General features: G+C 41.2%; 1 protein-coding gene across 3 annotated transcripts in view; it reads left to right on the top strand.

Moving 5' to 3' along the window:
- RORA (RAR related orphan receptor A) overlaps window positions 1–17,287 on the top strand; it is a 701,886-nt gene that overhangs the window by 677,425 nt on the left and 7,174 nt on the right. For all 3 annotated transcript variants that reach the window (XM_028508335.2, XM_028508334.2, XM_028508336.2), the window contains 7 exons: window positions 2,656–2,797; window positions 5,352–5,747; window positions 11,141–11,262; window positions 13,013–13,145; window positions 13,807–13,914; window positions 15,352–15,462; window positions 16,601–16,713. In XM_028508335.2, coding sequence (XP_028364136.1) covers window positions 2,656–2,797; window positions 5,352–5,747; window positions 11,141–11,262; window positions 13,013–13,145; window positions 13,807–13,914; window positions 15,352–15,462; window positions 16,601–16,713 — 1,125 coding nt within the window. The remainder of the gene's footprint in view (window positions 1–2,655; window positions 2,798–5,351; window positions 5,748–11,140; window positions 11,263–13,012; window positions 13,146–13,806; window positions 13,915–15,351; window positions 15,463–16,600; window positions 16,714–17,287) is intronic.

The raw sequence follows: 17,287 nt of genomic DNA, 5'->3' as shown, positions 1-17,287 counted from the left end.
TATAGTGAGCAAAATACAGCCTCAACTAAAAGGAAAAGCAAATAATTCCTGACCCCAGATGTTTGCGGTGATAGATTCAGACACAAAGGGGCTGAACAGTGGTACGATCTCAAGAAAAAAAAGGAATACCTTTTAGCTTAGGCACAGATTATGTGTCTCCGACTTAACTGACTACTTAGACAGCTGGCCTCTTGGTGTCTCTTTCTAAGGATTATCTGCCTCTGTAACCATTTATATTTCCTTGAATTCTCACCATCAAGCCCCAAAGAAAGCTTTCCTTCTTCTCACTTCCTCTTCACAGAAGAAAAAAAAAAGTAACCCCACAGTTTATATATTTTGAGAAAAGAGAAATTGCTTCACAGAAGAAGTGAGACTTGATATAAGGGAGATTGAAAACACTTTCTGAATACTTTCAATAGAAAGACTCTCTGAGACCTTGGGCCCCAAGCCTTGCCCACATTGTTGAGGTTAGTGAGCAGCGTGGCAGAGATCAGAGAGGGGGTGAGGTGTCTGTTCCCTGCTCTCTCCCAGGTTGGCTTCCAAAAGGAAAGAACTGGGAACCGAGGTCACGTCATATCCATCGATGAAATCACATAGTCCCCCAGCCATCACAAAAGAAAGCAGATGTACTAGACTCTTTTCACAAATGTTGGATATTTAGCATCTTTCTAAATTGTTTTATATTACAGATCCTTGTAGGTAAATCTTTGCATCATTCTTAATATTCCTTTAGAATATATTGCCTAAAAGAGTAATTCCTGGTTCAAGGGATAGGTAGTTTTTAAGGATTTTGGTACAACTGCCAAGTTGGCCTCCAGAAAAATCTTCAGGTGAGAAAGTATACCCTTAGCAGTTTGCTCCCCACTCTGCCAGCTCTCCAGGATTGTACGCCTCCCCTCTCCACTAGTGTGCTGTAGGTTGGCGTCATCTATCCTAATCTTTAAAGATTGAAAGATGTTAATACTCTTTTGTGCACTTTGTGGCTATGCTTCATAGAAATAACTCTGGTTACCTTTGCTCTCTTCGGAGTACTGAGAGATAACTCATCCATAAAAAGATAACCAAAAACCAGCCATATGTTTGGATATTAAGAAATGTGCTTCTAACATATGGATTAAAGAAGAACTCTATTGAAAATTGGAGCATGTTTTCGTTTGAATGATAATGAAAATACTACATGGCAAAATTGGTGGGTTACTACTAAAGCATAACTAAAAGGAAAGCTTGCAGCTTTAAGAATAAACACTGAAGCCCTGGATGGTGTGACTTAGTTGGTTGGAGCATCGTCCTGTAAACCAAAAGGTGGCAGGTTCAATTTTCAATTCCTGGTCAGGGCACATTCCCAGGTTGCAGGTTCAGTCCCCAGTGGGACATGTACAAGAAGGCAACCAGTCAGTGTTTCTCTCTTACATTGATGTTTCTCTCTCTCTCTCCCTCTCTCTCTTTCCCTCCCCCCCCTCTCTCTCTCTCCCTCTCTCTCTAAAGGCAATAAAAATAAGAATAAAACAAATCCTCTGGTAAGAATAAAAAAAATTTTTAAAGGAAGAAATAATAAACACTGAAAATTAATGAGCAAGTAAGGATCCAACTCAAGAAGTTAGCAAAAATGAGTGAAAGAAGAATGAAATCCTTAAAGTCAACAGTTCCCTTTGCATCTTTGGTCTATATATACACATATGTGTATATTTATTACCTGTGCATTTTTGTACACCCTCTCATCTCCAAAACAGTGCTTAACAGATCATTGTAACTGGATGAACATCAAATTGGATTTGTTAAATTGTAAGGGTCATGCCCTAACCAGTGTGGCTCAGTTGGTAGTGCCTCGTCCTGCAAAGCGAAAGGTCACCAGTTTGATTCCCGGTCAGACCACATGCCTCAGGTGTGGGTTCAGTCCTGGGTTAGGCATATATAAGAGGAAAACAATTAATGTTTCCCTCTCACCTCGATGTTTCTCTCCTTCTCTTTTTCCTTTCCTTCTCTCTAAAAATAAATAAATACAATCTCTTAAAAAGAAATTGTAAAGGTCATGACACTAAACACGTGGTACTTTCAGATTGTTAGGGTTGAATATTCCCAATTTGACTGATTTGCCAGAGTAGTCCATACAAGTGTCATTAAACTTTTTTGGGGTGGCAGATTCTGACGTGGGAAAGGCAAGACGCCTGAAGGATTATGCACTTGAGTGGGTTAGTAGCCATTACCACCATGCACAAGGATTGCAGCCACTCTGGAGCATGGTAAGGATGAATTTCCTTATCTCCGGACACCCAGAGAAGTGGGTTGTATTTATTCTACTGAAAGTGTTTTGGAAATAAAGGTTAAATATTATGTGCCCTTGTACTCTTCCATCAACACCTTGCTTTTGATCATCAGAAGCCAAGAACAGGGCCCGACCCCATGCCTTTTCCATAGGCTGCCGTCTGGTGCAGTTCAAATTCTGCACGTGTGCAGGACAGAGGATTGGGCTCTGGGGGTCAGTTTTACTCAGGGAAAAGAGGTGACTTTAATTTCATTAATGGTCTCCTAGATGATTCTGCTATAAGTTTAATCCTCATTAAACATTCATGCCACTCAGTTCTTATTATACTGTCTTTAGCATCATACAGCTCAAACTGACACTAACCTGTTTTATGTCTTATAACTGAATCGCAGGGCTTTTTCAGGAGAAGTCAGCAAAGCAATGCCACCTACTCCTGTCCTCGTCAGAAGAACTGTTTGATTGATCGAACCAGTAGAAACCGCTGCCAGCACTGTCGATTACAGAAATGCCTTGCCGTAGGGATGTCTCGAGATGGTGAGCACTCACAGCTGGAGTTGTATGGTGCATGGGGTTATCAAAGAGCTTTCTGAAACCTGGACCCACATCTGCCAAAATAGGTCCTCCCTCCCCTGCGGGCTCTGTGGGTTTCGGAGCAGTTACTTCCTCCTCCATCCTCCATGGGAGTCAGCTGCCTGGCTGGTGAGGGGCGCATGGGAGAGAAGTATCTGTGTGGTCAGAACACCTTCAGATTTTTGATGTTTACCACATGACAGGTGGATCAGTCAATTGGAGGTTAGTGTGCTCTGAGGGCCTTAATAAATGTACCTCCCATAGTCATTCCCCCAGAAGAAAACACAAGTGAAAGCTAATTATTACATACTTTACACTAGTGAGCTTAGTGGCAGTTGGGTTCAATTAGCTTTTATGCTAAATGGATATTTTGAATCATAATGCCAAAGTCAAATATTTGTACACCAAGAATATATGAAAATAGTACAAAACGTGGCTCAATGACAAATGTTCTTTTTGTTAAAAGAAGCTATTTTAAGAAATTAGACCACCTACCATTCAACTGCAGAACATTTCAAGATCTTCCTGGAAAACCAGCAGAAGCGCACTGAATAATCAACACCAGATTTCAAGACAGTGATTCTTATATAAGGAAACTGTGCGGAAAGTACAGCGGGTACATTTTAAAGACTTTTCCAAATATACTAGCTGGCTCTCTTAAGAGATCCCTTTGAAGGAAACATCTCTTCCTATAGAGTTTCAGCTTATGGAAAAATACTTGAGGATGCTGGGCTGGCATTCTGAAGGCCAGCCTTACCCATAATCAGATGTTCTTGAGGCCTGAGGACTTGCCCAGACACAAGTTGCAGTGACCCTCAATAGTGGGGCACAGGGTGGCCTCTTGTACAATATGTAGAAACAAAAGTGGAGTTTTTACCATTGGAACATGCAAGTCACAGAACTTACACCGTATTCTCAGGAATTCCTGTGATATGCAACTCCGCAGATCCGACCTGCCAGTGGCACTGCACCCACCAAGCTGGGTTCATCTCTTATGAACTTAAACGTTAAAGTCACGAGTCGTGTCTGCATTTTCACAGTAGCTGGTCTTTTCATTTCCCTTACAGGATGGTGTGATTACTGTGGTTAATATTCATGCAAGTGTTCAAGGCAATTCAGAGTCACAGCAGAACAGGTTTCTCCTCTGAATATGAATCCCCTTGAGTGTTCTAGAACATAGACTCTGTCACAAAAAAACTAAAGCGCCTTCGGTATATCTCCTGAAGGTTTTGTAGAGAAGTGACACTACACATTGTTGAGGGCTCAGAGTGAAATTGGGGGCTTATAAAAACGTGGCCTGAAATTCAGAGCCACGTCAGCCTAACTGCCGTCTAACTAGCCTCACCCAAGTGTGTTCCTTCCTTCCCGGAACCTGAAAATTGGCAGTCTCAAGCTCACTTGTTTCCTCTCTGCAAAAGGACAGTAGGTCCTCCTCGGCAGAAAACCAGCATCCACCAGCTGGTAGCGTGGGTTCCCGGAGTCCTGTCCACCTATCCTGCCTTCTTCCTGTAGACTCACAGAGTCATGATGATAGTCAGATGGGTGAATTCATCCTCCCCATCAGGTATAAGTTTAACCACAATCAACTAGAGCATCTTAGTCCCTCCAGCAGATGCTTCATCTGCATAGACAGGGTCAAGCTGAAAAATAAATGGGTTCATGGGAGAGTTCAGACCAGGACATCATAAGGGGCTTTTTTTTTCCCTCAAGTAGATGGGCATTCCAGGAGGAATCATTTGGGATTCTGAATGAACTGGGAAGTTACTACAGTCATTGTTCCACTTTAAATACGGGATATCGCAAGGAGAAATGTTGCAAACACAAATTCGTCCAACAGAGAGGGATCTTAGACAGTGTTCGCCCTTTCCAGAATTCCGACACTCTTGTTACTTGAGGCAAAATAAGAAGAGTAGAAAATGTCACTTGGAGATGGGTCTAAGGGCTTTACAGGGGCCACCAGGACCCAGCATAGGGGAGGGGGCTTCTCAGATAGACTCGGAGATGTAATTCAGGGAACTGCAAAGGCCTAATCCAGTTTGTTTAGGTCTCTCAACAAAGCCCCAGCTTCCACTGTTGGGAAGAAACTCATTTGAGCGTACAGGATAGAGGAATGGATAAAAACTGAGGTTTGACTGCTTGTGCTTCGATGTATCTCTGTGAGTCTGTGCACTGGGAAGGGAAAGAAAGGGTCCAGCCCGGCTGCATGGGTGGACAGTGAACACCCCCATCCAGCCACCTTCCAGTGGCTCCCACTGAGCGCGGGGTCACATAACAGCAGGAGACCATAGGTGGCCGTTTCCCAGGTCTCCTCTGCCCATCCTCAGTTCCTCTGGGATGTGTCTTGCTGTTGTGGGCGTGGGGTGGAACTGTGTTCACCTCTGGATCATACTCTTATTTTGCGGTGATGTGGTTTTTGGATGAGATTGTCTGAGACTTCAAAGGAACCCCTAAAGCATGCCAGAGAGGATAATGAAGAAAAGCATATTATATATGGTGTGGTTTGGCGTTTTTCTTCCAGCTGTAAAATTTGGCCGAATGTCGAAAAAGCAAAGAGACAGCTTGTATGCGGAAGTGCAGAAACACCGGATGCAGCAGCAGCAGCGAGACCACCAGCAGCAGCCTGGGGAGGCCGAGCCGCTGACTCCCACCTACAACATCTCGGCCAACGGGCTGACGGAACTGCACGACGACCTCAGCAACTACATCGACGGGCACACCCCCGAGGGGAGCAAGGCAGACTCTGCCGTCAGCAGCTTCTACCTGGACATACAGCCTTCCCCGGACCAGTCAGGTCTCGATATCAATGGAATCAAACCAGAACCAATATGTGACTACACACCAGCATCAGGCTTCTTTCCCTACTGTTCTTTCACCAATGGAGAGACGTCCCCAACTGTGTCCATGGCAGAACTAGGTAATGGCTTCCATGCTTCTATTGGGACATGCTGCATATGCACTTGGAAGTAAATGGGATGTGTTTGACTTTCCCCTAAGGAGTTATGTGATTAAAATGATGCAGCTAGAAGGGAAACTCACCTTTGCCATTTGGACCCCTTTGGAACACCACCCTCCCTGCCGCCTTGCTTTTAACTGTCCACTGTTTCCCGTGGACATGCAGGGAAAACGTTGACCTGTCGCCATCAAAGATGGGTCAGCGTGAATTAAAGCAGTCTTAAAATTCTGCAGAAAACTGTTATGCTCAGAATATGGCTCCTTTTACTTGGTTAGTTGTTCACTTACTTATATTCCAGGTATTGCTTTTTGACCAGTGCTGAGTTTTAAAATTTTGAATCTGTTGCCAAAATTTAAAAGCTGGACAATCTCACACAAAAAATGTCAGGTTGTCAGCTTCTTTTGGGAGGGAAAAAATGATCTAGATATAGGGGACCAGCAGGAACTAGCTGGCCCCAGTGAGGAGCTAACACCTTTGGAGCACCCCTCCCTGCCCCCACTGTCCCTGTGTGTGTGACTGACTGCCCAGCCCCTGCAGACAGGTAAGTTCTGCAACCCTGATGCATCATCCTGTAGGCACCAAAGGGAAACTGGCCTCTTTATTTGCCAGAATGTTTTGGTGATGGATATTGGTAACAAAACTGATATATTTCATAGAAGACTTACCACACCAAAAAACAAAAAAACAAAAACACCCTGAAAAAACAAAACCTTGTCATTTCCTTATTCCTGTGACATCATTTTTGCTTCTTCAGTGATGTGACCTAGAAATGTTGATAACACAATGAAAAATCCTCCCATTTCAAGGAAGTTGTGTCAGCATCCTCTGTTATATTCAATCAATTTTTAAGTACAGCACTATTGTTAGAGAAACTTTGATAAGAACCTTTGCAGTTTTAGAATTTGATCTGTTCCTCCCCATGACCCCCTTGCACAAGGTTATAATGCTCTGGGATATTTCAATTAGTTGCTGTGGAGATTACTAAATTAATGCGAGGAGAGAATGAAGACTTCAGATGGAAAAGAACCAGCAGGTTTTGACTTGAGCACAGAACTCCTCAGTTCACAGAAAAAAAAAAAATGGTTGTGTTCTTCAGATGGTTTCTCCACCTCTGTACCCCATAAAACATTTTTAAGTGAAATTTATATTTCCAGTAAAATCTTTCTCCAAATAGAACAAATTGAATGTTCTTTACGGTTTTTACACAAGCACCTCTTTATGGGTCTAAATTTAAATCCTCAAGAGCAGGGACATTTTAAGCCTGGTCTTTAACCACTGAACAGCATTAAAGGTGTATCACAGCTCTTTTGATTAACAGAAAAACCTCTGAACTAGACGCCAAGCTGAGCAGAGGTAGGTTTGATTTTATTTTTCTTGAACTAGAACAAAAACCTTCCATTTTTGTCATGAAATCTTGGTTGGCTGAGCCTTAAGCAGAACTATAATGAAAGTAAAATTTTCAGAAATGAATAAGGATTTGATCGAAAGTTGACATGATATCATGAAAAAAGACCTGGTTCTCTTTACCTTAGGTCTGCTTCCACCTAAATACTGGTGAATCTATTCTGTTTGCTTGTCAAATGTCCAATCCTGAAATAAATCCACAAGGCTTAGCCAAAGTGTTACCCTTGAATGTGGCACTCCAGCTACATGTGTAGTGACACATGAGTGGGGCTAGAAGTGGCGAAGCTGACTCCCCCAGCTCCCTGTCCCCCACAGGTCAGTTCCTCTCCCGCGCTGGCCGCCCGTCAGTGCAGTCTGGGAGCCCTGTGCCTTCCTGCTTTCTCCATGTTCTCCTAAACTAGGGAATTTTTACGTGTGTTCTGGCATTTTCCAGGATGAATAAAACTAACTTAACAGGAGAATTAGTCCCAAACCCAAAACTTAAAGAGGAATTTATCTGAAAAGGATGTAACTGGGCTGTAATTTTTCTATCCCATTTATATGGGCAAAATAGTTTGAAGAGCTAAGAGTAGCCTAAAGGTGGCCAACCCTTACTGTTTCTTCTTCAAAGCTGTGTGTCCTTTGGGGCTTAAGTCCTGCTACCTCTTTAACTAAGACTCTTGACTTTATTTTAGGCTAAATTTTGTCATTAGATCTTAAACAAATGAAAACAATTATTCGATGGAAAAATAAGTTGTAAATTAACACATCTGAAGCCCAATTCTATCATTCAAGAATAGTATCCATAACCCATTACTTTTATTGGGACTATGTCTGCATTCATGGCTAGGAAATGTAGTCCTTGACGTACAATTAACACCTGAATTATACATTCCAGATAAGCCATCTGAGTTCATTTAAAAAAAACTAACTGCACTTGTTATGTAATCAATAATTAAACTCTGTGCAGAGAGACAGTGACATAACGGGCAAAGCATGAGACAAGAAGGCAGCTTACATGCGTTGTGGTCCTAGCTTCACTATAGGTGATACAGCCCAGTATAAGTCATGTAACCTCTGCAAGCCACAGTCTCCCTGCCTACTGAGTATAAAGATTAGGAGCATGGACTCTGGAGCCAATTGTGTATGTTTAAATAATTGGCCACTTGCCAGCTGTGACACCTTGGAAAAGTCACTTAACCTCTGTAAAATGGAGATAATACTAGTACCTTCCTCCAAGGGTTGTTACAAAGGTTAAGTAAGAAAAGGAAAGAAAAAAATGTGTATATATATATATATATATATATATATATATATATATTCTGAATATATATTATATGAGCCTGGCACACAGTAAATGCTATTAAATGTTAACTACTATCATCACTATTAATGTTGTTATCTGTAAACTGAAGAGAGTTTGGACCAGATTATATCTACAGGTCCTTCCTATTGTGAAAATTGATGAAGCAGCCGTGGGTGAAAAGTGAACTGATTTGCCCGTCCCAAAGGGTCACCTATCCACTGAACTGACCAGAAACCAGGTCCCCTAACTCCTGGTTCCGAGGTATTTATTCCAGGCTGCTTCTCTGAGAGACCGTGCTAACTTGTTGACTTTTACTCAGTCTGGCCATTTTCTCCTTTGCTGAAGTGGCAATTTAAAAACAGCAAAGTGTCTAAGGTCTTACACTTGCTAAATCAACCTGTGAATTGGGAGTCAAAGGCAGTTGATGAGTAGTTGGCAAGAATGCAGCCACTGCCCTCTACTGGTTAGTCACGTACATTGTGTGGTTCATTGCCACTTCTAAAAGCTGAACCAAAGCAGGGAGGGAGGGGTGAGTGAGAACAATTTTTAGGATGAAGTGAAATGACAACATGTTGACCATATTAACCGGAAAAGAAGCATAATCTGGCAGAGAATGCTGCATCCTTTTCCCTCCCCTCACCTCATAGGATCCCCCTGTTTCTCTGCAAATACTGCATCATTTTTTTCATATCTGCAAAACTTGGTCTACATTCTAGAATCTGTCTTCTGTAGAGAGCGCTCTTTCTGCTGGAGATAGCGCACTAATTTACACACTTATTTTTTGTTTCTGACTCCCCATTGTTTTTGTCTTGGTTCTCCTCTTCACAAGAGCCATTGATTCTAAGACATAATTTACTGGCTTCTCCCTCTTTCTCTCAGCCTCTCTGTCTCTCTCCTTTAAATTCTTTTCTTGTTTTCATATTTCATTTTTATGGTATTGACGTACATTGTTTTGTGTCTGTGTGTTGTGAACAGAGCCACTAAGATTTATTGTTTCAGTGTCTCTAAAGAGATTCTAGTTTCAAGCTTCATTTAGGTGAACCTGCTCTGTTCCCACACAAACGAGTCTGATTCTGTTTGACGGAAGCAGCAACAAATTCCCAAATAAACAAATAGTCTTGCTACTGCTACCAAGTTCGCATTCAGCACCACTCTTTAAATGGCTTTCTTGCTAAACATGCAAGACCCTGGGGGGGGGGGCGGTTCCTGTTTGCTATGGTTTTATATTCACAGAATCTTATCATTTTTTCTTTTAAAACTTTTCATTAGCCTTCCCTCCAGTGACAGTGATTACCAGCCTGCTTCCAGCTCCTAGTCCCACCCCTCTAGATCCAGCAGATGGCTAAGGGGTCCTCTTGCCTCCAGGCCCTATCCTTCAGCCATCTAGTCACGAAACTGCTTGTTCTGTTTCCCCAGATACAGTGTCCAGCACCTCGGCTCCTCCTTGAGAATCTTGCTGACTCCTTGTGCTTCATCTGACTCTTGATCCTAATATTCAAGATCCTTCAGGATTTGGACTCTTACCTACTCATATTTCTATTTTGACTCTATCACTTTAACACATCTGCCTGTCTCCTGTAAATGCTATATTGGTTCTTTCACCTGCTATCCCCTGACTGTGGAACAGACCTACCCCTTACACCACTGTCCTCCACCTACCAAATCCTACCCATCCTCAGGGGCCAACTCTAGTGTCCCTATTCTGCCAAGAAGTACCCACTAACTTCCCTAAGCTAACATTCATCTCTCCCCTTCCCTGACAGCACCTATTAATCAGTTTTTCTTTCTCTCCTGACATAATTCAATGTTATACTTTATTGTCTAACACTTTGAATTGTCCTTTCAGTATGCCCATACAAGCTCACCAGACTATAAATTCCTATAGAAATTTTTTTTGCCATCTATTTCTTATAATCAAACTCTCTATACCATAGTGTAATAAGAACTAATGTCAGGTAGCACACACTTTGTAACCCTTCCTAAGTTCTCAACTCATTTAATTCCCATAGAAGTCCTATGAAATAGATCCTATCTCCCTCATTTTGCAAATGAGGAAACCAAAGCACAGAGAAGCTAAGTAACTTACCCAAGATCACACAGCTAGTAAGTAGCAAGGCTGAGATTCAAACTCAGGCATTCTGGCTCCAGAGTCTCTCTCTTAACCACTATACATGTATAGTGACATAGTAGGCCCTCAGTAATGTTTATTCTGCCATTTGCAGGAAAAACTAAAGAAATACATTTCTGTTGTCACTTCCTAATTTTTCAATAATAATCCTTTGCAGATGAATGGATATGGCAGATGTATCTTTATAAAATTTCCAGGAAGAGGTTGCACCCATCATTTCCTATACCTATCAAGGTCAATTTTTTTTTATTCCCAGACATTGGTGGAAAGTCATAAAGAAGGTCAGGAGTGTATTTGAAGTCACCAAGACTTATTGCTAACTCTTGGCTTTGCCTGTCCTTCATCCTCATGTTCCAAAATATAGAATAGTTTCAAATTCTGTATTTGAAACTATTCATTATAAAGATAATGAAAACTGGTTCAGCATGATGCTTTTTATTTGTTACTTCTTTACAGCAAATATCACGTAGGGGAAAACACTGATTGCCTGAAGTAGAACTTGACTTTTCATGTTGTGATCTCCTGTTTTCTCCTTAGAACACCTCGCACAGAATATATCTAAATCACACCTGGAAACTTGCCAATACTTGAGAGAAGAGCTCCAGCAGATAACGTGGCAGACTTTTCTGCAGGAGGAGATTGAGAACTATCAAAACAAGGTACACTCTGAAGAATTTTATCAAGGGTGGAGGGAACAGTGGGAAGGTTGTTCATGCAGGTGATTTGATCAAGACTACCAGCAGACCAAAGAACGAATGCCTTTCATCAGCTATCAAGTTTCTGTTTAAAATTCTTCCTTCCAGAACTCATTATGTACTTGAGGCATCATTGTCTTACTGAGATGCCAGTGTGTGAAGTTTCAGCAATAGCCAGCAAATGCTGCTGTGCCTGTAACTGTACACACGTCTCCTATCATTTGTCAATAGGGGGCTAAACGAAGCAGTTTCCATAAGCCTCAATTAGTTGGGATTTGTCCCAATATCATAATGGCAGATTTCAAGGTCAGGAAGTCATGTAAAATAGTAATCTCAGCCTCATGTTTCCAGAGGTTTAGAAAAAGGAGTTTAGGGAGCGTGTACACAGAAAGGTTTGGAATCTATGACTGTAACTCCAGTCTGCACCTAGCAGTGTGAGGCTGACCGGTGTTGCTACCTGACTTATTTCTGTAAAACTCTGATCAACAAGCCACCAAAATGGGAGAGTGGGACTGGAAAAGGGGAACTTTTAATTATCCACTCTCCCTTTGGGTAAAGAAAATGCTGTTGTTCCCACCTGGTATTTGGAGAAATTCAGGCTTAGGAAGGACCGTAGACTTTATCTAGGCCAAGGCTGCCCTTCACTTCACAGAGGAGGAAGCCACGTGGGCATGTGGCTGGGAGAGCAGACGTCAGCACTAGACCGCAGCTCCTGCCCCTCACTCAGTGTCTCTTCCACCCCATCGTACTGGTGGAAACAGTCTTAATGTCTCAAGAGTAATTTAAAAATTTTCAAGACTAATGTTTCAAGAGTAATTCTTTCCAGGTAAGTGTATACGGCAGGTGCGTCTTTATAAAAATGCCGAGAAGAGGCTGTGTCCCTGGTTTCCCACATCCATCTAGGTTAATAATTGTTCATTCCCAGACACTGGGGGAACAGGTGAGCAACACCGCAGCCCCAGGTCACCCTGTCACTAAATTAGAGAGTGGGTATATAAAAATAATTTAAACAGGTTGGGGAGTAGCAACACACACTTTGTTTGCCTTCGAGATATGCCAGCGGCCGAAGACTCACACTGCTGCAGGAAAGCAGAAGCAGCCGCCAAGTGTACGGAATGGGATTCAGAGTCCGGGATGCTAGGATCTGAATCCCAGCTCTGATGCCTGTTCTCTGCGAAACGTCCATGAGTGTTCGTGTCTATTTGTGTCCATTTATGGAAAACGGGAAAATGTTCTTGTGAAAGTGAAACAAGACAAGGATGTCATAAAGCACCTAGCTCATAACAGATACACAATAAATGTAACCGACTCCCCCTCTTTTCCCTTCCCCCAGTAAAATGGTGTTAAATTCCTCAAGGCAAAAAATATTGTAATTGCTAAAAAGAAGATCCTGCTTTCTATTCTCCATGGCCCAGGGTTAAAGCTGTGCCATGCGATTTTATCTTCTACAACAGCATGCTCATAACATCTTCCCCTGCCCCTCTGCCCCCAAAGAGGTCAGGAAGGAATTGGAGGAAATGAGAAAGGACTTGGAAGCTATCATTAATTATATCCCAAATAACTGGCCAACTGTTTATTTTGGAATCCTCTAGCCCTTTTTTTTTTTTTTTTCGGTCCATTTCCAAAGAAGGATTTTACAAAAGAGGCTCAGTTAAACCAATTGAGCCAAGAGCATGGCTAGCTGTGTATGTTAATGTGTCTCCCTCTTTAACAGCAGCGGGAGGTGATGTGGCAATTGTGTGCCATCAAAATCACAGAAGCTATACAGTATGTGGTGGAGTTTGCCAAACGCATTGATGGATTTATGGAACTGTGTCAAAACGATCAAATTGTGCTTCTCAAAGCAGGTATGTGCTTTGCAAGTGAATGTTGAGATCTCTTCCTAACCTGCTTTCACCCACCTATTAAAGAAATGCTTGGTAAGGAAGGTGTCGGGAACAGTTTTTCTCCGACGATGATAGTCCCGGTTTCTCTTAGCAGAGACTTGCGTTCTTTCTAAAGGCATTTCAGCTATTTGCAGGAAACATTCCCTCCATTCTGCTTCTCCCCTGGGTGAAAAGATTAATTTGAAGGACACGTGCATTCCCTAATTTTACCATCACCTGTGTTTTGTTTCTACCTTCCAGGTCCTCAGGAGGTTCCAATAAGCTGTTAGGAAGAAAATGTGGGACCTCAGAGAGACAGCCCTGGCTTTTTTTGTTTGTTTTATTATATATGAATAAATATTTGACTAGCAACTCCGAGACTTTGTATTGTAAGACAGAAGAGTGACAAAGAAGTCATTTGTAAATCAGTCCTTTCTTCAGTAAAGCAGGCCTTAGTTTCATTCAGCACAGGTGTTGAATTACACCAGTGAACTTTGCCCTTTTAGATAGAGAGCTAAGGGCACTGAGAGCCCACCAGCTAAACAACACCCAGTGCGGGGACTCAGAAGTGGGTGTCTACGTTAGTGCCTTTGGAATGAACTCACCAGGATGGAGTAATCCAAGCCATTCTGCCTTTGCTCAGGTTCCCTAGAGGTGGTGTTTATCAGGATGTGCCGTGCCTTCGACTCGCAGAATAACACCGTGTACTTTGATGGGAAATACGCTTGCCCCGATGTCTTCAAATCCTTAGGTAAGGAAGTCTCTTGGCGTTTTGTCTTTAAGTCACAATTATATGAACAGATGGGAGCTGGATGAAAGCTCTTACTGAACAAAATGGAAACTGGGTATTTGGAAATAATTCAATAATTTTATACCTATTTTTTTGCTTTATAGCTAGACACTACAGAAAAGTTATATTCCTCAGATGCCTTTTGTCTATATTACATGTAAAGGTCTAAAGTTTCATTTTATGTAGTTGGTAATTGAAGAAATTCATATTATATATCCTTCCAGATTTTAAGAACCAGGTAGGCAGGGGGTATGTTATTCAGATACACTACAGGGTGCGATCTAATACATAAACTGAAGCAAAGAGCCAAAGGTCTGCCCTTCCTAACTCCTCAGAGAACACGCATTAATGAGAATTGAATGTGGGTATCAGAGAAAGTATTGCTACCTTATAAGTGAAATTGACACATACTTTATAAATTATATTGGATATCTATAATGTAAATAAAGCGGAATACAGTCATTAAGAACAATGGGACAGTATCTAAAATATGTTATGTGACTTTTAAAATAGTAACATGACAAGGTATGTATACTCAAGTATAGTATAGCGCATTTCCATTTAAATTACAAGGTGGGGCAAAAATAGATTTATGAAACACAGAGTTTATTCTTGTATTATTTTTTATTGATTATTGTATTATGTTCCATGCAAACTGTAAAACCATTTTTGCCCCATATAATTTTGCCCTGTATATAAATAATGTGAAAATCTGAAAGAGTAGACACCAAACCTAACCAGTCTTTGGGGATGGATTATTATTTTACGGGACTTTCACGTTCTGTGTTTTCAGTTCTGTAATAGTTACAATGATTTTGCCCCACAATAATATGTCATTGGTTAGTATTTCTTAAGGCTGTTTTAGATGAAATAGAGCCAAACACCAGAATGAGTGAGCTTAACATTTCACTTAGGGTGTGCTGCTGACTCTGCTGGCGAAGGAGAGTGTGGGCCCCAAAGTTGGGCAGCCTGACTCTGACACCCAGGATGTCGCTTCCTACCTGTGTGATGACCCTACGTGCATGACCATTTTCTCCAAGTCTGCTTCTTCACCTCTAAAACGGGGCTATTAAAAATGCCTTCTTCACAGGGCTGCTGTGAAGTGTAGGAAACCCAAAGAAATCTCTTGGATCAGTTCCTAACATACTAACCACCCAGCAAAAGCTCACCCTCATTATTTTGAATGATGGTGATATAATGACAGGGATGGGGAGGGCAGGGATGGTGACCTTGGCTAAACAGATTTTCCTTTGAAGATTTCAAACAATTGAACTGTAGAAATGTTATCAATGTCCTCTCTCATCTTCTACGACTAGATCCCTCTTCACTTGCTTCCATGTTTTTTTCTACTAGGATAATAGCCAAAATCCTAAACAATCTTCATTTTAATTTTGGCAGGTTGCGAAGACTTTATTAGCTTTGTATTTGAATTTGGAAAGAGTTTATGTTCTATGCACCTGACTGAAGATGAAATTGCATTATTTTCTGCATTTGTACTGATGTCAGCAGGTAAGATAACCAAATAAAAATAAAGTGATTTAAAAATTGTCCAGGTAAAGAATTTTTACCAGCTCCATAACTTTTAGAATATTGGGAGGCTAGCAAGAGAGGCTGTCCCACTTATTCAATCTATTTTTAATTTCTTCAAGCAACAACCTCCCCACACACACGTGAATGTGCCCTTTTAAAAAGACCTCATGCTGTTCTGCTAAAATCTTAAGAAATGAGAATTAAGTAAAACCCAGTCCTTAAGTCACCTCCAGATACCAAGAGAGATGCTACAGTAGAGTCAGGTTTCCCTTCTTAATACCAATCTCCAAGACGACATGGTTTTTAAGAGATCCAACTTTTTCCTGAAATCTACTTGGATATCATTCACAAGTTTCTCTCAGTTTAATCCATGTTTTCAATTAGTCCTGCCTCTTGGAGATCATCAGTTTTGCTAATTTACAATCTTCTACTCAGAATTATTTTCTTTATTTTTATTTTTTATTTATTGATTTTGAGAGAGAGAGAAACATCACTTTGTTGTTCCACTTATTTATGCATTCATTAGTTGCTTCTTGTATGTGCCCTGACCAGGGATCAAACCCACACCTTTGGTGTATGGGGGCAACACTCTAACCAACTGAGGACCTACTGAGGACCTAACCCAGCTAGGACCTACTTGAAATTCTTACACATAAAGACTTTACCCTAAATTATGAACTTTTAAGTCATGTGGAATTCAGTTGACAATTTTAGTTGCCTTGGATTAAAAGGTTATTTTCAAATTTTCCAGAAAGACTAGCAGGATTGATATAAATATTTCATTCAGAAATATTATTCTTAGAAAGGCTTAAGAGGCCACAGTGATTTCATTGCACTTATACATGTATGGCCTTAGATTGAAATGGCTATCCTTTTGGAAGGACAGGACCCTCCCTTCCTTTAAGTATCAGTAAAAATAGAACAGTTTAATACCCTTTGTAACTGTATAGAGTAGTGTTCTACTCCTTCAGGAGCAAATTTTGAAAGAAGAATGAGACTGGCCTGTTAGTTTCTAACTCTGCCTTGTGGTTTAGTACTCTGGGTGTAAGAGTCGGGGAGTTGGGGTTTCTGACATCATGTTGGAGGAACACTAAGAAATATCACCTTTCATGTGCAGATCGCTCATGGCTGCAGGAAAAGGTAAAAATTGAAAAGCTGCAACAGAAGATTCAGCTAGCTCTTCAGCACGTCCTACAGAAGAATCACCGAGAAGATGGAATACTAACAAAGGTGAGAGCTAAAGGTTTCCAGCTGGCAATGGCCCGAAATACCCCTGGCCACACATCACGCTGCCAGTGCCCTAGTACGTCATCTGACCAGCCCCCAGCAGTATCAGTAAGCAACAGGCTGCTGGAAGGAAAGAAACAGGTCTATTTCAAAAGTTCGATGGGGCTAAAATTCAGGTTAAATTCTATTCATTATCATTGGTTATAAAGTGCCCTACAATAGGGAAATAGTAGAATTTTTTAAAGCATTAACACGTTCTGGAAACCCTCTTCCTATTCCATTGAAGTTGAACACAAAGCAGAGCTAATGGTCTTCATTGATAGAAATTAGACAGTCTTTGAATTTTGAAAGAGAAAGTTATGAGGTACTAAACCAATTAACTAGGATAACCATACATTCTAATATTAGTTCTGTTTCCATTAAATTCATCAGTCAACAGTAAATGACTTTTGTATTTTCTTCACCAATTTCCCATTACTCCCCTGTATTCAAAGCATAAACTTTCATTTTTGCTAGTTACCATCTTTTCCAATAATAGCATAACTAGGATGTCAATTTAAAACATGCTAATGTTCTT

This window comes from Phyllostomus discolor, chromosome 1 (genome assembly GCF_004126475.2).
Source record: "Phyllostomus discolor isolate MPI-MPIP mPhyDis1 chromosome 1, mPhyDis1.pri.v3, whole genome shotgun sequence".
Lineage (NCBI taxonomy): Eukaryota > Metazoa > Chordata > Mammalia > Chiroptera > Phyllostomidae > Phyllostomus > Phyllostomus discolor.
Note: the sequence above shows the minus strand (reverse complement) of the source record. Positions and strands in the feature narration are given on the sequence as shown.